This window comes from Sorex fumeus, unplaced genomic scaffold (assembly GCF_029834395.1).
Source record: "Sorex fumeus unplaced genomic scaffold, SorFum_2.1 ptg000034l, whole genome shotgun sequence".
NCBI lineage: Eukaryota > Metazoa > Chordata > Mammalia > Eulipotyphla > Soricidae > Sorex > Sorex fumeus.
The window spans coordinates 28,852,647-28,873,148 of NW_026606091.1; the positions used below are offsets into that span (position 1 = coordinate 28,852,647).

At 55.5% G+C, this 20,502-nt stretch overlaps 1 protein-coding gene across 1 annotated transcript in view; it reads left to right on the forward strand.

Annotated features, from left to right (window-relative positions):
• LOC130026613 (polypeptide N-acetylgalactosaminyltransferase 12-like) overlaps nt 1-20,001 on the forward strand; it is a 144,829-nt gene extending 124,828 nt beyond the window's left edge. The window contains exon 11 of the mRNA XM_056117449.1: nt 19,951-20,001. Within this exon, the coding sequence (XP_055973424.1) occupies nt 19,951-20,001 (51 nt within the window). The remainder of the gene's footprint in view (nt 1-19,950) is intronic.
• The last annotated feature ends 501 nt before the right edge of the window (nt 20,002-20,502 follow it).

The following is a 20,502-nucleotide window of genomic DNA, read 5'->3' on the forward strand; positions in this document are numbered from 1 at the left end:
CCAATTATCACCTATCATTCCAACTTGTCTTCACTGCGAGCCCACGAAAAGTTGCCGAACACGAAGAGTTTGGAGAGAGGGTGCAGGGGTTTGCTGGCCATCAGCTCCCCTCCACCCTGGGGTATTCTTGGGGCATAATAATCCAGTCTTCTTGGCTGTGACTTTCCTGCTCTGTGAAATGGGCTGGTGAGACCCCCTGTGAGGCCAAGAGCCTGCCTTGGCTGATGGCAGGAAGGACAGGTCAGAATGCCCTGAGGGCTGTGGTGGCACTGACTGGCCCACACTACACAGAGGGGTCTGGAGTTGGCAGTTGCCAGGTAGGAGTCAGGGTCCGAGGCAGAGGGAGACCCAACTCCTAGGCTCTGGGACAAAGACGCCATGGGGGCCTGTGGGTGAGGGTCTGAGCCCTGCATCTCCTGGCTGGGATGTAATCGGCCCTCCTGCCTGTCCTCACAGACACTGTCCTACCTCCCACAGATGCCGGTGCAGGACGAAAAGGTGCAGTGCCAGTGGCCTCACTGGGGCCGATTCTTCTGGTACCTGGAAATGCACATAGCTGCCGAAAAGAGCACCTGGATGCCCGCTGTCACCTGGGCTCCAAGGAGAAGCAACTGTACCAGCAGATGCTGCGGCAAAAACAGCCCGTAGACCAGCTGCTGCAGGTGCCACCAAGGCAGCAGGCCCTGCTGGAGGCCGCCATCAGGGAGCTGAGGGAGACCAGGTGAGGGAGGGGCCATGGGCTCTGGGGCAGGAGGGCCCTAGACCTGCCTCCTCAGCTAGTGCCTTCACCCCAGGTGCTCTTCTGTGGGACTCAGCAGCAGAAACAGCAGCTGCAGAACCTGGTAAAGTGGAGAGGAGTCCCGGAAAAGGGTGAGTGACAGGGAGAAGCCCCTGTGGGTCAGAGGGCGGGGCTACTGGGGAGGGGAGCCAGGCGGCCCCACCCCCAGCCCCCCACCTCCCTTCCTTGGTTGAGACCCTTATGCTGCCCCACATCCCATTCACTCCAAAGGGATTGGCGTGGAGACGAACAACACACAGGTGCTCCTGGACACAAAACGTGAGGAGCTGGAGGCCACAGAGAAGGAGGAGGCACAGGAGGCCAGGCAGGAGGAGTGCCAGAGTCCAGGAGCTGCAGGAGTCAGTCAAGTCCCAGGGGGCAGGGACCATGGCCTGTGTGAGATCCAGAGACGCTCCTGTTGCTGTCCTTAAGGAAGAGGAGTCCACCGTCATCGGACCCAGGTCCTGTAATGACCCGCCGAAAATCCAGAAAACGCAGCTGGTCAGCAAGAGCTCCACTGGCAGCCTGACACCCAGCTGACACCTCGATTTTACTGCACCGATGCACCCTGCCGCTCTCACCCAATTGATCTAGCCCAGCCCCGTCCTCCCCACGCCACCGGAGTTCTGCCTTCCGCCTTGGCCCTTTGCTCTTCTCCCTCCACTAGAACCAGGGATATCCCTCACTGCAAGACCAGGGATCAGGGCAAAGGCACAACTATTCTCCATCTCAAGAAACTGGAGATCAGGGGGACAGTAAAGTCTCCATCCACTAGACCCCGAGATGTGGGGTAAGAAATGTCCCCACCCCAAGGCACCCCAGGGATCAGGGGGCACAGTTTCCCCCCCCACTAGACGCCAGGGAACGGGGGGGCCAGAGATTCCCTCCCCCACTAGAGGGAAAGGATCAAAGGGGGGCCAGAGATGCCCCCCAGCACTAGACGCCAGGGATCGGGGGGGGCCAGAGATCCCCCCCCACTAGAGGGCAAGGATCAAGGGGGGGCCAGAGATGCCCCCCCACTAGACGCCAGGGATTGGGGAGGCCAGAGATTTCCCCCCCACTAGAGGGCAAGGATCAAGGGGGGGCCAGAGATGCCCCCTCACTAGACGCCAGGGATCAGGTGGGGCCAGAGTTTCCCCCCCCCCCACTAGAGGGCAAGGATCAAGGGAGGGCCAGAGATGCCCCCCCACTGGACGCCAGGGATCGGGGGGGGGCCAGAGATTCCCCCCACACTAGAGGGCAAGGATCAAGGGGGGGCCAGAGATGCCCCCCCACCACTAGACGCCAGGGATTGGGGGGGGCCAGAGATTCCCTCCCCCACTAGAGGGCAAGGATCAAGGGGGGGCCAGAGATGCCCCCCCTCCACTAGACACCAGGGATCGGGGGGGGCCAGAGATTCCCCCCCCACTAGAGGGCATGGATCAAGGGGGGGCCAGAGATGCCCCCCCACTAGACGCCAGGGATCGGGAGGGGCCAGAGATCCCCCCCCACTAGAGGGCAAGGATCAAGGGGGGGCCAGAGATGCCCCCCCCACTAGACGCCAGGGATTGGGGAGGCCAGAGATTTCCCCCCCACTAGAGGGCAAGGATCAAGGGGGGGCCAGAGATGCCCCCCCACTAGACGCCAGGGATCAGGTGGGGCCAGAGTTTCCCCCCCCCACTAGAGGGCAAGGATCAAGGGAGGGCCAGAGATGCCCCCCCACTAGACGCCAGGGATCGGGGGGGGCCAGAGATTCCCCCCACACTAGAGGGCAAGGATCAAGGGGGGGCCAGAGATGCCCCCCCACCACTAGACGCCAGGGATTGGGGGGGCCAGAGATTCCCTCCCCCACTAGAGGGCAAGGATCAAGGGGGGGCCAGAGATGCCCCCCCACTAGACGCCAGGGATCGGGGGGGGCCAGAGATTCCCCCCGCACTAGAGGGCAAGGATCAAGGGGGGGCCAGAGATGCCCCCCCACAACTAGACGCCAGGGATTGGGGGGGGCCAGAGATTCCCTCCCCCACTAGAGGGCAAGGATCAAGGGGGGGCCAGAGATGCCCCCCCTCCACTAGACACCAGGGATCGGGGGGGCCAGAGATTCCCCCCCCACTAGAGGGCATGGATCAAGGGGGGGCCAGAGATGCCCCCCCACTAGACGCCAGGGATCGGGAGGGGCCAGAGATTCCCCCCCCCACTAGAGGGCAAGGATCAAGGGGGGGCCAGAGATGTCCCCCCACTAGACGCCAGGGATCGGGGGGGGCCAGAGATTCCCCCCCACTAGAGGGCAAGGATTAAGGGGGGGCCAGAGATGCCCCCCCCCACTAGACGCCAGGGATGGGGGGTCCAGTGATGCCTCCGCACCACTAGACACCAGGGATCGGGGGGGCCAGAGATGCCCCCCCACCACTAGACGCCAGGGGTCGGGAGGCCAGTGATGCCTCCCCACCACTAGACGCCAGGGATCGGGGGGGCCAGAGATGCCTCCCCACCACTAGACGCCTGGGATCGGGGGGGCCAGAGATGCCCCCCACCACTAGACGCCAGTATCGGGGGGTGCCGATGTGTCCCCCCACACTAGACCCCAGGTATTGGAGGGGCCGAGATGTCCCCCTCCACAAGATCGGAGGGATCAGGATGGCAGTTATATCCCGCCAGCACTAGCAAACAATGATTTGGAGGTCAGAAGTCACAACTCAGCTCTCCCCTCCCCATTGTGGGGTCCTGTTTCTGCGCATGACAGCCCTGAAGCTTGGGCACTGGTTCCATACAGTGACCGGATTCTACACACTCTTTGGGGCTGTTTGGGGACTTTGTATTGCTGGCTGAGAAGAGGGGAAGGAGGAAGGCGGGCTTTCTCCCTGACCGCCACTGTCTGATTTTCACGATTGTTGCAATAAATGGATCTATCCCAGGCCTGTGTGGGTGTGTGTGTCACTGGGCGGGGCAGGTCTGGCCAGTAGTTGACAATTGCTTCTAGATTGTGGGAAGCCTTGGCCATGTCACCATGCCAAGACGCTTCACCTGCCTGCCCCTGTGTGAAGCCTGTCAATGACGCCAGGAGAGTCCACCCCAAGGGTTGAAGGTCTCAATCACGGATGAGTCCCCAGGAGGGAGGGCAGGATGCAGCACCCAGAGCCCTGCCTTCCACTGCAGCACATCCGTGGCCTCCCCTGCCCCTGGTGCCTGTTTCCCCTTTCCCCTCTGCAGTGGCACCAAGGACAGACCCCACTTTGCCCCCTAGTGGCCACATCAGGTTTCTCAGGATGGCCCTCCCCTTGATCATCCATTTGCTCCAGCAGGCCCAGTAATGTCTCCATTGGAGACTGTTGTTACTGTGTTTGGCATATCGAATACGTCATGGGGAGCTTGCCAGGCTCTGCCGTGCGGGCAAGATACCTCGGTAGCTTGCCGGGCTCTCAGAGAGGGACGGAGGAATCGAACTCGGGTCGGCCATGTTGGCTGCGTGCAAGGCAAAAGACTTGAAATTGCTCCTGCAGCAGGTGGGTCCAAGATGCTGTCCCCTCAGCCAGGCTCCCCCTGGATGGCACCCACCCCAGCAGAAAGACAGTGTGTTATCAGTGGAGCAGAATGGGGCCGTGGATGGAACATGTTTCTAGTGTCCCCGAGTCTGTATGGAGCTGATCCCTGATAATAGCGCCCCACTTCTTTGTGGACCATCATGTTCCGTAATACAAGTCCCACTGCCACCATCACAGCACGGTCAGACCCCATGTAATAGAGAACCAGACCCTGACTCCTCTTTGTTCCTGCACGCCTGGACCTGGTGGGACAGCCTTGGCTGAGTGACACGCTACTGGTGACAAGAAGTGCGTCCAGGTCCATGTGTCAGACCAGATGGCAAAGCCTCAAAAGGAAGAGCCATCCTGTTCCAATCATTTCCAGGAATTTGGTCAGCCATGCCCCTTCCTGACAGTCACATTTCTACTGGGAGTCACACTCCTGGTAAGGCTGGCCAGGGCAGGCACAGGCAGCTCCTTGTTTACCCCTCGGTGCCCAGTTCATAGCCCTGCCCCTCTACCTGCACCATGGACCTGGGGCCGCCCATTCACTCTCACGGTTCTGCACACCTCACACATGTCCTGCACACCCTCTCGCAGCCTCTACTGGGGCTCTGGGCTTAGCTCCCCGTGTCCGGCCTCTGGGTCCCTGGGCTCTGGAAACACCAAGTCTAGGTTTGCCTTGAGGTTTGGGGAGCTGGGAGAGTGTGGGGATCAGCAGCTTGACCCCTCTCACCCCTTGCCGGTGGGAGAGCTGTTCTCCCATTGAATGACTCTCTTGGGAGTTTTTCCACTTAGGATCTTACAGAGTCTCACCCAGACACAGGTGCCACCCAAGAATTTGCTGGAAGCATCCTAGTGTATTCCATGTGTGCAGGCTCTATCCAGCTACCCCCAAACGGGCATTAGCAGGTCACAGCATAATTATGTAGGTTGTTTACAGGCTACCTCGATTCTGTGGTAACAACTTTCATCTAACATACAGTGGTGCCTAGTGCTCTCAGGTGCTCCCACAGCGGTGACTCCAGTTTCTAAGCTCCAGTGTTCGAGCGTTCCCGTGAGCCTCTTCCATCCCTGCTCGGGCAAACTGCTCTCCCTTACACTCTTGCTCGGTGAGAGATTTGGGAAGCCCATCCAGGCCAGACAGAGCGAAGGAGACAGATAAAGCTACGGAAATAGAAGTAGCTTACTGGGGGCCCTCCTTGGCGGACCTCAGGTGAGGCAGTGGTACACCCGTGCCCTGGGTTAGACCAAAGGGGCTTTTAAGTTGTCTTGGTCTGGTCCTAGTCATCTGTTCATGAGTCAATGGTGAGGAACCTGGAATGCAGCCTGGTGGCTTCCTGTCACCAGGTGGGCGATAAGTCTTTCTTCCTCACCTGGGACAAGGTGATCTCTGACTCCAGGAATGTGGCTGTCCACTCAGCCGGTTGCCATTTGGTTTTGGTCACCATTTGGTCAGAGCAAACCTCACATTTGTTTCTTGTCAAATTTAGTCATTCCTGCCACTGGCCAAGCAATTGAAAGCGGAGATAGACAAATGGGACTATCTTAAACTAAGAAACTTCTGCACCTCAAAAGAAACAGTGACCAAAATACAAAGACAGCCTACAGAATGGGAAAGGATATTTGCCAAATACGCATCCGATAAGGGGTTGATTTATCAAGGATGTACAAAGTACTGGTTGAACTCCACAAGAAGAAAACATCCAACCCCATTAAAAAAAAATGGGCAGATTAAATGAATAGAAACTTTCACAAAGAAGAAATCCAAATGGCTAAAAGGCACATGAGAAAATACTCCACATCATTAATCATCAGGGAGATGCAGATAAAAACCACAATGAGATATCATTTCACACCACAAAGCCTGGCCCATATCCACAAGAATAAAAGCAACCGGTGCTGGCACGGATGTGGCGAGAAAGGGACCCTCCTTCACTGCTGTTGGGAATGCCGACTGGTTCAGCCCTTTTGGAAAACAGTATGGACGATTCTTAAAAAATTAGAAATTGAGTTTCCATTTGACCCAGCAATACCACTCCTGGGAATATATCCCAGAGAGGCAATAAAGTATAGTCGAAATGACATCTGCACTTGTTTGTTCACTGCAGCACTCTACAATAGCCAGAAACTGGAAGAAACCTGAGTGCCCAGGAACAGATGACTGGTTAAAGAAACTTTGGTACATCTACACAATGGAGTACCATGTAGCTGTTAGAAAAGATGAAGTCATGAAATTTACATACAAGTGGTACTACATGAAAAGTATCACGCTAAGTGAAATGAGTCAGAAAGAGAGGGATAGACATAGAAAGATTGCATTCATCTGGGGAACATAAAGCAACAAAATAGTAGACTAACACCCAAGATTGGCCAAGATTAGTACCAGGAATTTTACTCCATGGCTTGGAGGCCAGCCACACATGCTAGGGGGAAAGGGAGCTCAGATAGAGAAGGGAACACCAAATAAAGGGTGTTGGGAGGATCCTCCCAGGATGAGAGAAGCAGGCTAAAAGTAGATAGACCGAACATGATTGTCACCCATTGCCTTTTTTGCAAACCACAACACCCAATAAGAGAGAGAGAACCAAAGGGAATGCCCTGCCACAGAGGCAGGGTGGGATGTGGGGGATGAGGGGTAGGGGGAATACTGGGATCCGTGTTGGTGGGAAATGGGAACTGGTGGAGGGATGGGTATTTGATCATTGTATAATTGAAACCCAAACACAAAAGTTTGTAAGTTTACAACTGTACCTCAGGATGCCTCTCTAATAAAAATAAAAAAAAATTAAAAATATAAATTACACACACACACACACACACACACACACACACAAGAAACAGTGATGAGGGGTACAGGCAGTTACTGGCTGTTAGAAGTTAGGGGGAGTGGTCAGCTCTTTCAGCCCAGATTCTGTTTTGAACACGTGCTCCCTTCATATCTTACTGAGTAAGTTTCTTTCAAGAAAACTATCTTGCAGGATTAGAGAGGTAGTCCAGAGGGTAGGGCATTTGCCCTGTGGACCAGCCAATCCAGATGTGACCCAGGGCACCCCATATGATCCCGAAACCCCACCAGGAGTCGTCCCTGAGTACAGAGCCAGGAGTGAGGCCTGAGCAACACTGGGTATGTCCCTCCAAAAATCTCCAAGTATGCGAAAAGAGGAGGGGGAAGATGGGAGGGACGGTTCTTATTGCAGTGGGACTCGCTGGAGAATTTGGGAATTTCACACGCACCATTGTAAACTGGTATTCCTTTCGGGATGCAATGTAGAAAAATCAACGGTAAGTTAAAATTTTAATTTTGAAAAAGATACAAGAGGTCGGCAGATAGTAGAGCGGGAAGGGCACTTGGGCTCTCTGACTTCAATCTCTGGCATCCCATAGAGTCCTTTGAGCATGGCTGGGACTGATCCCTGCTGTGGTTCCAAAACCAAAGAAGCAAACAAACAAGGAAATGTAATATATCAAAAGCTAGAACAGGTGGTGAGGTGTCTGCTTTGCATATTTCTATCCTGGGTTGATTCCTGGCACCTCCTATGGATCCTTGAGCACCATTAGGGGTGATCCCTGAACACAGGACAGGAGACAGGGTCCCCAGTCAAGGGAGGTCTCATCTTTTAGGCCACTGGAGCAATACCATGGGGGCCTGCACAGGGGACAGATTGCCCAAGTGCTGTCAGCCTTGGGCCTGGCAGTCGGTACTTGACCTCCACATCCCTGGACCCAGAGCAGGATGTCCTGGCTGCCTGTCCTCACTTCCAGCCTTGCGCCCACAGGTGGGACTGCAGGAAAAACAGGTGAGTGTCTGCGGCAGCAACAGGAGTAGGTTCTCGGCCTCCCGCAGTAGGACGTGGCCTCTGACCAGTGTTGGTCTCTGAGAATGAGCAGGAGGAGGAGCAGGTGCGACTGCAGAGCCAACTCCAGATCAGCTGCAAGGGGAGTGAATCAGGACAAGGTGGATATGGAGAAATGACAGAAGGTGCCGGGGGAGACCCACTGTGAGGGTAGGAGCCTGCCTGGGGTGGTGGGAGGAAGGACAGGCCAGGACGCCGCCCACTATAATGTATCAAAATCTAGAAGAGGCTAGAGGGGTTGTGGGGGTGCGGACTGGCCCTCACTGCACAGAGAGGGTCCTAGTAGCGGGGAGGCTGCTGGGTCGAGGTAGGGGTAGGCCCCATCTCTAAGGCCTTGGGAGAAAGGCCCCCAGGGGAATGTGCAGGGCACAGGTTACCCGATGTGCTGTTTTCCTTGGGCCTGTGTGTGAGTGTCTGGGCCCTGAATGTTGTGGCTGGGATTTGGACAGGCTTCGACCTTTTTCATGACATAGATGTGCATGCAAGACCAGAAGGTGCAGTGCCTGCAGCCTGGAATGCTTCTGCTGGTACCAAAAGCAGCACACAGCGGCAACCCCACACCTTGATGTCCCACTCAACAAGGCTCCAAGGTTGAGCAGGTGCTGAGGCACAAGCAGATCATGGACCAGCTGTAGCAGGTGCTAACAAGGCAGCAGGCCCTGCTGGAGGCCACCTTCAGGGAGCTGAGGGAATCCCAGGTGAGGGGGTGGGCAGGGGCTCAGGGACAAGAAGGCACATCCGGTCCTAGACCTGCCTACTCACCAGGTGCCATCATCTTTAGGGGATCCTCAGTCCTGAAATCAGGAGCAACTGAGCCCCAGGCCTTGCTGGAATCCCAAGGGTACCCTGAAGAGGGTGAGTGGTGGGGTCAGTCTCCAGGAGGGAGAAGTGCCTGTTGGGGATCTGGAGGTGGGGCTATAGGGAGGTGGAGCCAGGCGGGACCCCTGAGATGCATCCAACTTCCTTGCTTGGCTGAGACCCTGGAGTGCCCCACATTCAATCCAGTGTCGAAGAACACGGAGTTGGAGGTGAACATAGTGGAGGTTTGTGAGACCATGACCTCTATGGAACTCGAGGTGATGGTCATGAAGGACAGGCTGGTGGCGTGTGAGAAGACTAAGCATCTGGATGACTAAGGTCTGAGATTAAGGTCTGGCGTCCAGACCCGGGGAGCGGGATCATGGATTGTGTGAAGAACCCAGAGAGGCCCTCCTGTTCCTGTCTGTGAGGAACAGGAGGCCGCAGACCTCAGACCTGGGTCCTGTAATGACCTGCCCCCAAATAACCAGAATCCAGTTCGTCCACTCGAGTTCTGCTGGACAACTTGTTCACCATTAATCCACTTTTTCTACCCTGATGATGTACCCTGTGTTCTTCAATTCCAACTAATCTAGCCCTGATACAGTTCTTCCCACCCTCCTCCTTCCTCCCTCCTCCCCACTCTTCCACTTTCCCTCAGCACTAGACCCTAGGGATCAAGGGGGCAGAAAGGTCCCCCAACACTAGACCGCAGGGATCAGTGGGACAAAAATGTCTCCTACCTCTAGGCACCAGGGATGTTGGGAGCAGAAATTTAAACTGGGCCACACTCCAACCTCAGTCATGATAGCTTCAAAAGCCAAACAAGGGCTGAGGTGGGAGCTTTCCCTCCCCAGTACACAGCCCCGTTTCTGCATATGGCAGCCCTGAAGCTAACAGGAGCTGGAAACATCGAGCAACCAGTTCTAGACACTCTTTGGGGGCTGTTTGGGCACTAATGAATTGAGAAGAGGAGAGAGGAAGGAGGCATGCTGGGTCACTCTCTGACAGTCACTGTCCTATTTCCAAGCCTGTTTCAATAAATGGATCCATCCTAGGCCGTGTGGGTATGTGTCTTGGGCGAGATGGGTCCTGCCGGCAGTTGGCAGTTGCTTCTAGATTGTGGGTTTCCCTTGCCATGAGATTCACCATGTCTAGAGCCTGTCACCTGCATGCCCCTGAAAAGGGTCAAACAGAATTCTTACTCACCTGTAATTCCGTCTTTTACCTACCCTGTCAAAATCATATTCATCTACCCCAATCTTGTCTTTCTTCCCTCTTCCTTCCCGCCCTTCTCCTCTCCCCCTCCTCCTTCCTGCCCCCTCCCTTCTCCCCTCCTCTGCCCCTTCCCATTGAGGAATGGGGCTATGGGACTATGAGGCTCTACGGCTACACAAAGCAATTGCAGACGTGCCCCCATGGCAGGGATGCTGCGTACTAGGAGTGGCGAGATGACCCAAACAGAACAACATTGAGACTCGTACTCTGCATGTAAAAAAGTTACACAGCCTCCAAAGAGGCTCAGATAGAGCAGAGAGCACCAAATAAAGGGTGTTGGGAGGATCCTCCCAGGGTGGGAGAAGCATGCTGAAAGTAGACTATAGACCAAGCATGATTGCCACTCAGTGACTCTCTTGCAAACCACAGCACCCAAAAGGAGAAAGAGAACAAGTGGGAATGCCCTTCCACAGAGGCAGGGTGGGGAGGGGGGATGGGGGGTGGGAGGGATGCTGGGACCCGTGGTGGTGGAGGATGGGCGCTGGTGGAGGGATGGTTACTTGATCGTTGTGTGACTGAATACCAAGCAGAAAAATTTGTAAGTCTATAACTGTACCTCATGGTGTTTCACTAATAAAAAAATTTAAAAAAATACTTGGATAAAAAAAGTTACACAGCCGCCAACACATCCATATATGCAGAAACAAACTCAAAACATGAAATAAAAACCCAATCAAAAAATAAATCCAAAGAAATAAATTTCAATTTTTAATATGAAATATAGAGATCGTGGGGTCTCACCATGTTTCGCGCTTTTCCCTATCCCTCCCCGAGCGCGCCCCTCTTAGCCTTTCCAGAGGGTTCAGGGCTTCTTTCTTATGGTCTTTATCCGGATGCCACTCAGCTTGGAAACTGCTCCTGAACTGTTCAGTGGTTCTGAGCAAGAGATTTAATCCACTGCTTCTTGCAAGTCAGAGGATGGGGTCCCATCCGATAGGCAGAAAGGCTGGGGTCGCGAACGTTAGAGTGGGTTTTCACACCAAAATCTAGAGTCGCAAAAGTTAGATGTGGATTTTCACATAATCCCAGGGACTGTGCCATCTGGGCAATTGGTAGCCACTGGGGCCCTTTGTTAGTCATCAGTGTCACCCCTGAATGGGGACCTGGAGGTAGATAGTTTGTTTACCTCTGTGGCACAGCGGGAGATCAGAGCCCCCTGCCTCAGAGACAGGTATGCCCAGACCTCTGCCAATGGCCCTACTCAGGGTCAGGGCACCTAGAGCCTGGTGCCCTTTCTCAGGCACTAAGAGGATCAACCTCAATGCCTCTGGAGCCCTACTGCTGATTTGAGAGGGCTTCTTTTCGGTTATTTGTTTTTCTTTTTTTCACTTCTAAATGCTCATTCTTCCAGGAGGTCTGGTGCCCAGCCTCAACCAAGAGCTGGAGCAGAGCCTCTGAGGCTCTCTTTCAGTCCTCTTGGCTTCTGACACTAGGACCGAATCATCTACAGACTGCAGGATGGTGCATTCCAGGGCTCCAACAAGGATTTCCTTAAGTCCAGAGCCAGGGTCTTCCTGAAGAAGGTGGCCAAGTTTTTGAATCCTTGGGCAACGGGTCCCCACTAACTGAGGATTCCTCCTGTCTCTGGATCCTTTGGCCCAAAGGCAAACGGGGGTCTGCTTCCTGGAACAATTTGCAAAGGGAGAAACACATCTTTTGAGGTTCAAGCCTGTCAATCATTGGGCACTAGAGGAAAACAGACTCAAGAGAGTGGAAGGGCTGGGTACCACAAGGTGACCAGCAGGACCGACCACACTGACTCGGCGCAGGTCATGACTTCTCAACTGAGGCCAATGGGTTGCTCCCAGTTGAGCTGCATCCCACCACTATTCCTGCCTCCCACACCTGCGCAGTATCTTTCCCTATCCCTAGCCACACCTCATGAGTTACCTGACATTGAGGCTGTCTCTAGAGGCTCACTCCTACCATGAGTTTACCAGCAGAGGGGCATGATACTGCCATTAGAGGGCGCCTGGAGAGGGTATTTTCCAAAGTGGGAATACACAGTGTCAAGGTGGACATTTATTTGTGCTTCTAGCTCTGTCGGAAGCTCTAAATCCAATAAGATACTAAAGTGGGGAACAGGGAGAACCTTGTTTTCCATATGGAACCCCCAGCATCTGCTGAGACCATGGATTCTCGTGTCCAGCAAAAGCAGGGAAGGGCTGCACCTCCGATACCTTCAACGACCTCTGCTTCCTATGTTGCCCTGTCTTGGGGGTCATGGGTCGAACGTTTTCACGAGGCTTTTCTTGGGAGTGTAGGTACCAAGTTACCCTGCCTTCCCTGCCTGCCTTGGGACTCCCTGTGACTCTGTCAGACTGTTCAAGTGGTCCTGGTGTCAGTAAACATTTCTGGAAGCTACCCAACTTTGAATGTCTGCCACTCCCATTCACAGAGGGTCACAGCTTGTCTGCTGTCATATTGGCACTTTGTTCTCTCCTGCAGTTTGGCATGGCCCTCTGGGCCAATGATCTGGGGCCTGCCTTCTGCCCCTCCCCATGCTCCACCCCTGAGTCCGGCTCCTGCTCTGGCTCCCCTCTTTCTCCTTGCCCCTTGTCTGCCCTGCCAGTTCTCGCCGCCTCTAGACCAAGGGCACACTGGAGGTGCTGGGGTCTGGCCTTAACAACTCTACTGGGGTAGTGCTGTCTCCATTGGACGAGTGGCAGTGCCACCCAGCTGCCATGCTCTCTGCCAACTCCTCCTGTGCACTAGGTGCCACTGCTTAGGTGTTGCTCTTTTTCCTTTTGGTCTTGTCTTGCTTTCTCCCCTGCTTGGTAGTGAGTTTTGTTGTTTCACAAGTGAGAATTGCAGCACTAATATAACCTTGAGTTTTCAACGAGTATGAACACGTACGAACTTTGCCAAAATTTCTGCCTAAAGCTAACTAAAAACCAAGCAGCAGGGACTGCAGTGATAGCACAGTGAGTAGGGTGTTTGCCTTGCACGGGGCTGACCTGGATTTGATTCCCAGAATCCCATATGGTTTCCTGAGTACCACCAGGAGTAATTCCTGAGTGCATGAGTCAGGAGTAACCCCTGTGCATCGCTGGGTGTGACCCATAAAGGGAAAAAAAAAGCACATTTTGGCAAGTGGGAGAACATGATGAGATAATAGTGGTAATGGAATGAACAGCTCCAAAGTCTGAACACCGCACAAGGCGAGAGATCAGTTTTACAGCAGATCTGATGGGCGACGGGGTATTACCGAGCAGCTGACCGGAGAGTATGGAACAAGAAATGACCAAGCTTTCTTGGTGCAGATAAGGATCTGGAGCATATGAATAACGTAGGAAAATTTGGGGGATTTTCCCAGGTTTCTAAGTTGAACAGTGTGACAGACCACCTCTGGAACATCCCGGGTGATTTTCGTGGCTGTCTCGTCTCTCCCAGACCCTGTGCCTCATGGCAGCTCCTGCTCTCCAGGATAGCCTGTCTGAAGTTAGCCTGCAGGAAATGTGGGCAGAGGTCCCCTCTCCTCTTCAGCAGGGCTCAGGAGATCCTAGTATCAGGACTTGAACAGGGCTGGGCTGCATCAAGGCAAGCACCTTAAACCCTGCAATATCCCTGGGGCCCATTCTTGAAAAGTCTGAAAGTGCTTGGGAGTGGAAGCTTCGGGTTCCACGGGGCTATCTCCCTGGGCACTGTGCCGCACAGATGGGGGAGTGGGGCATCTTTAAGGGAGCCCAACTCTACAGGAAGGAGATTTAGGTGGGAAGCAGCTGAATGAAAAATACTGCTTGGAGCAGGGTATTAGTACAGCAGGTAAAGTGATAGTCTTGCACACTGCTGACGTTGGATCAGTGAGCCCCCCTAGGTCCACTAGGTATGGTCCCTGAACTAAGTCAGGAGTAAAGTCTGGGTGTGGTGCCAGCACCCAAAGAAAAGTGCTGCAAGCAGACAGGGCCGGCCTTTTCCCAGTGCCCTAAGGAAGGATTGCTCAAGTTCTTAGAGGCCATAAGAGGGATTTCCCTGCTAGTGGGAAGGGGTGAGGGAGGGAAAGGGGGTGACAGCACTGGCCCTCCACTTGTGACTCTGCCTGAGCAGTGACAGTCCACTTGGACATTCCACAGTGGCCTGACTCAGGCCAGGACTTGGCTGCTGCTTTGACACAAAAGTGTCCTGAAAATGTGTGTCAGGGTCCTCAGGAGGGAGAAGCCCCCAATGGGGGTCAGGAGGCAGGACACCCGGGGGGTCGGAACCAGGCTGACTCTGCCCCCGAGCCCTCCACCTCCCTTGGTTGGCTGAGAGCCTGGGGCTGCCCCGCAGTCTATCCAGTTTCAGTCAATCTAAGGACACTGAAGTGGAGGCAAACACAGTGGAGATCATAAAGCCTGAGGAGCTGTAGGTGGTAACAGTCAAGAAGGACAAGCTGGTAGTGTGGGCAAGACTGTGCATCTGGAGGCAGAAATCTCCCCCAACACTGGGCACCGGGGATGTGGGGGGCAGAAATGTCCCCCAATAATAGACACTAGTGGTCTGGGAGGCAAAAACAGGCACGAAGCAGTAGGCACCAGTGACATGGGGTGCAGAGCTTTCCCCTAACAATAGACAGCAGGGTTCCAGGGACAGAGATGTTCACAATTACTTGGCACCAGGGATGAGCAGAGCTGAAATTTCCTCCAGAAAATAACACTAGGGATGTTGGGGAAAATTGTTTTCCAATACTAGACACAAGAGCTCTGGGGGGAGAAATGTCCCACAACAGAGAACAGAGCTCAGATAGGAGACATGTCCTCCAACACTACACAATTAGAAGTCCCCAGAGCAGAAATACTCACCCCCATAGAAGTAGTCCAAAGAATAGCAATAAGAAATGAACACCTCCCCACCCCCTACCTTAGACTATATCCCAGGAGAGAGGAGTGGAGAATGCCTCCTCACCCCTGCTTTCCCACCTAAATGTTCAGATATTTCCGGTTTGTGCGCTGTCCTTGCATGGTCCAGGGCATTTTCCACTTTTTTGAGTTAAAATTCTGTCCAGAAGGCCAGAGAGAAATCTCAGGAGACTCAGTACAGGCTTGGGATGCATGAGGTCAAGAACGTTCCCTGGCACCACAGGGTCTCCTGATCACAAAGGCTGGAGCAAATAGAGATCCCCACTAACCCCAAACCTCTCAGGTATGTACACAGGCCATGAGGGTCAATGAAGCAGTACTTGGAAGGATCTCGGTGCTTAGAGGAAACACTCATTCAGAGCATCCGATTTTCAAAACAGCACTTGGGTACAACCATCTACACCTACTTGACCCAGGGAAAACGAGGCCACACTCAAACCTTTGGTTCATGGGCTACAGACCAAGCAAAAGTCTGAGCCGAGAGCTCCCCGTCCTCCTGTGCACTTTTTCTATTCTGGAAAAGGAAGTCCTGAAAAGGATGGAGGCTGGAACAGTCAGCAACTGAGTTCTAGGCACTACCTGGGACAGTTTCGGGGATCATGAATTGGTGGCAGAGGAGAGAGAGGGGAGAGGGCTGAATCAGTCTCCCTGACAGCCACTGTCCTGTTTCCAAGATTGTTTCTACAAATGGATGCATCCCAACCTGTGTGGGTGTGTGGCATTGGGTGGGGCGGGTCCTGTCAGGGAACGGCTCATGCTTCTTGATGAAGCATGAGCTGTCCTGTGGGGGTCTCACCATGGATCAGAACCTGACATGACATGCCCATGCCATGGGGCCTATTCCGTGTACACCCCCTCTGCAGTGCCCACCGGGAAGAGCCCCTACCTTGCCCCCAATGCTTCCTGGGGGCCAGGCCCCTTAGTGGCCATATCATGCCTCAGGAAAAGAACCTGCAAACCTCCAGGTATTTCCCAAACGTCTCAAGGACTGGATGGACTTTCTCTGCCCAGAGCTCACCCCAGTGTGGAACCCTTCACTGCCCACAGGGTCCCCAGACAGCACAAGCCCACAGTGACCCTATGCCCCACCATCAGAGATGGATTTGATTCTCAGACCATTGAAAGTGAGAGGGGGAGATGTCAGAGCTACAGGAGACAGCCGCAGACCACTGGGGCCTGAATATGCTCAGGGCAGGGAGAACAGGGGCACTCTGGGGTGCCATAGTGGGCACGGGCGATATGGGGGAGTTGGGGTTCATTTCAGGCTGCAGGACTCGTGAGGGCAGCGTGGCCAGGCTGAGTGGCCCTAGTTGGGAGTGTGTGTATTGAGAGGGATTTCCAGAACAGGCCGGGAGCAACACCAGAGAAGCGTCCAGCTTCCCCAAGGCCAAGTCTGGTGTCCAGCTCCCAATAGGATGGACTGAGTCTCAGAGAAAGGGGCAGAGCTGGGATAGGGAGGTTCTGTGGGGTCATTAAGAGCCCTCCAGGGCTCAGAAAGGGAAGTCTCTGTGCAACATGGGGAACTGGTCAGGGACTGACTGGGTCTGCGGGCTCAAAAGCCCCACAAAGTGGCTGCTGCGAGTCTGGGAAGAAGCAGAGACAGGACAGAGAGAACGTGGACACCGGATAAGGCGGGAGCAAGAACTCCGCGGGCCTGAGGAGAGGAGAGAGGAAGGGCAGGGAGGGCAGGGGCTCCAAGGAGAGAAAGGAGAGGGGCCTGGGGAGTGAAGGGCGGTGGGGACAGCGACCAGGACAGCCCCTCTGCCAGGCTCGCTGGGCTCCCACAGCAGCAGCCAGGCCAGACCTAGGGGTGCTCAGGGGCGAATCCTGGCAGCTGCAGCCCAGCCTGGGCATGGGGGGACGTGGTCTCTGGGAATGAGAACGTCGTGGACTGAGCTACGGGAGACCGAAAAGGTCAGTGCTCCTGGCCCACCGTGGGGCCCACAGAGTTCCAAGCCACCATCGTCGGTAGGGGGCAGTGCCCGAGGGTCCGGCTGGGGGTGGGGAGGCCCGTCAGGCCCACCAGGGCAGAGGCTGGTGCAGCCTTCACTGTGAGGTTACCCCTGGAGCTCTAGATTTCTCCCTGGCCAATGGGGTTGCAGCCCCGAGGCCACAACCCCATCCCTGCCTATAAAAAAAGCTCCTGGCCCTGACCCTCGGGGACCCTCTCTCAAGGATGCTTGAGGGAGAAGTGGCCCCATCACACCTTCCCCCTGTTGACCCTTCGAGGGGTCATCTAGGGGTCACCTCTAGATGGTGACCCTTCTACGGGTCATCTATGGGTCACTTCTAGGGGTCATCTCTAGGGGAACGTTGGAAATTGGCAGAGCGCAACGGACGGTAAGAAAAGGCCCTGCGTTGGTCCTGCACTGGTCAGTGTATGGCCCCGAGGGCACAGGATCAAGCCCGGGCCCATTTCCAGCAAGACTTCTGGCAGTTTTGTCCCCAGCAGCCTCTGTCCTCGTCAGGGTCTCCCGGGACTCTGGGATGGGAGTCCCCAGAGAGCCCCTCTCCAGGACCTGTCCGTTCCTGTCCCCAGAATAGGACCTCCTGGGCTCCTGCTGTCCAAAGACCTGAGTGACTGGACACTGGTCCACCCAGCTCAGGAAACAATGGGGGTGGGAGCTCAGGGCAGCACTGAGGAGCTGGGGAGTCAAAGCAGGGTCCCCGACTCCCAGACCCCTCATCACAGACCCTCCTGGCAGTGGGTCTAACTGTGCGAAAACACCCCTCCCCTCCTTTTTGGGACAGAAAGAGCTGAAAGAACATAATTTTAAAACATCAAGTGTATCTTATAAAGGCGGAAGATTGCTTGGCAGAGCGTCATCTTTTAGGGGAGAGTGATTTGGGCTGGTGCACAGCACCAGGAGCTTGAAGCATGTGATGTCTGAGGAGGGCAAGGCGGGGAGGAGTGACTTCGAGTTTTGAGGGAGGGGCCCTGTGAATGGGGCACTGTGACAGGGGAGACAGGCTGGGAGCAGGAGCTGGGCGAGTCTCCCCGTCCCTCCGCACCTGTGTCCTGCTCTGCGGGCAGCCAGAGGAGATGGGGTCTGCTGTCCACTCCCCAGAATGTTACGACCATGAAAATGCAGAGAGCTCTAGGGCCGGGACATAGAACGCTTGTTTCTAGTTGTCCCTCGTGTCCCTGCCAGCACTGCCAGGATGGCTCCAGTGGGTCCAAAGCAGGAAAGAATCTACTTAGCAAGGGGCCCGGAGCAGCAGATGGCGGTGAGAATTGAGCAGCCCCCGAGATGAGCAGGAGGAACCAAGAGTCGGGGCTGTGGACCATGAAGTTTGGGTGGGGTTGAAGTTCTGGGGTCCTTGACTGTCTGCTTCCTCTCAGGTTTACCGGCCTCTGGGTGCCCCCGAAACAGCCACATCGTTGAAAACATTTCCAAGGACAGGTGGAGGCAGGAGGTTCCAGGAACAACAGGTGAACCCGGAGAACAACTGCGGATGCGAGTGGGGGCTGAGGGGACTGAGCTGGGGTGAGAGAAGCGGGCGCAGCGCCACCTGGAGTCTGAGGGCTGTGGGGTGGCCGGCCGGGAGCCCGGCCAGGCTCGAGTTGTGTCTCTGTAACAGTGGAAGGGGTCTGGGTAACATTCCCCAGTCTTGGAGCTGAGCGAGTCTCCTATCATCTCCAATTATCACCTATCATTCCAACATGTCTTCACTGCGAACCCACGAAAAGTTGCCGTACACGAAGAGTTTTGAGAGAGGGTGCAGGGGTTTGCTGGCCATCAGCTCCCCTCCACCCTGGGGTATTCTTGGGGCATAACAATTCAGTCTTCTGGGCTGTCACTTTCCTGCTCTGTGAAATGGGCTGGTGAGACCCCCTGTGAGGCCAAGAGCCTGCCTTGGGTGATGGCAGGAAGGACAGGTCAGAATGCCCTGAGGGCTGTGGTGGCACTGACTGGCCCACACTACATAGAGGGGTCTGGAGTTGGCAGTTGCCAGGTAGGAGTCAGGGTCTGAGGCAGAGGGAGACCCAACTCCTAGGCTCTGGGACAAAGACGCCATGGGGGCCTGTGGCTGAGGGTCTGAGCCCTGCATCTCCTGGCTGGGATGTAGTCGGTCCTCCTGCCTGTCCTCACAGACACTGTCCTACCTCCCACAGATGCCGGGGCAGGACGAAAAGGTGCAGTGCCAGTGGCCTCCCTGGGGCCGATTCTGCTGGTACCTGGAAATGCACATAGCTGCCGACAAGAGCACCTGGATGCCCGCTGTCACCTGGGCTCCAAGGAGGAGCAGCTGAACCAGCGGATGCTGCGGCAGAAGCAGCCCATAGACCAGCTGCTGCAGGTGCCACCAAGGCAGCAGGCCCTGCTGGAGGCCGCCATCAGGGAGCTGAGGGAGACCAGGTGAAAGAGGGGCCACGGGCTCTGGGGCAGGAAGGGCCTAGACCTGCCTCCTCAGCTAGTGCCTTCACCCCAGGTGCTCTTCTGTGGGACTCAGCAGCAGAAACAGCAGCTGCAGAAACTGGTAAAGTGGAAAGGAGACCCGGAAAAGGGTGAGTGACAGGGAGAAGCCCCTGTGGGTCAGAGGGCGGGGCTACTGGGGAGGGGAGCCAGGCGGCCCCACCCCCAGCCCCCCACCTCCCCTGCTTGGCTGAGACCCTTATGCTGCCCCACATCCCATCCACTCCAAAGGGATTGGTGTGGAGACGAACATCACACAGGTGCTCCTGGACACAAAACGTGAGGAGCTGGAGGCCACAGAGAAGGAGGAGGCACAGGAGGCCAGGCAGGAGGAGTGCCAGAGTCCAGGAGCTGGAGGAGTCAAAGTCCCAGGGGGCAGGGACCATGGCCTGTGTGAGATCCAGAGACGCTCCTGTTGCTGTCCTTAAGGAAGAGGAGTCCACCCACATCGGACCCAGGTCCTGTAACGACCCGCCAAAAATCCAGAAAATGCAGCTCGTCAGCAAGAACTGCACTGGCAGCCTGACACCCCGCTGACACCTCGATTTTACTGCACCGACGCACGCTGCCGCTCTCACCCAATTGATCTAGCCCATACCCGTCCTCCCCACGCCACCTGAGTTCTGCCTTCCGCCTTGGCCCTTTGCTCTTCTCCCTCCACTAGAACCAGGGATATCCCTCACTGCAAGACCAGGGATCAGGGCAAAGCCACAACTATTCTCCATCTCAAGAAACGGGAGATCAGGGGGACAGTAAAGTCTCCATCCACTAGACCCCGAGATGTGGGGTAAGAAATGTCCCCATCCCAAGGCACCCCAGGGATCAGGGGGCACAGTTTCCCCCTCCACTAGACCCCAGGAAATGGGGGTGCCAGAGATGGCCCCCCACCACTAGACGCCAGGGATCGGGGGGGCCAGAGATTCTGCCCCCACTAGAGGGCAAGGTTCAAGGGGGGGCCAGAGGTGCCCCCCACCACTAGACGCCAGGGATCGGGGGAGGCCAGAGATTTCCCCCCCCCACTAGAGGGCAAGGATCAAG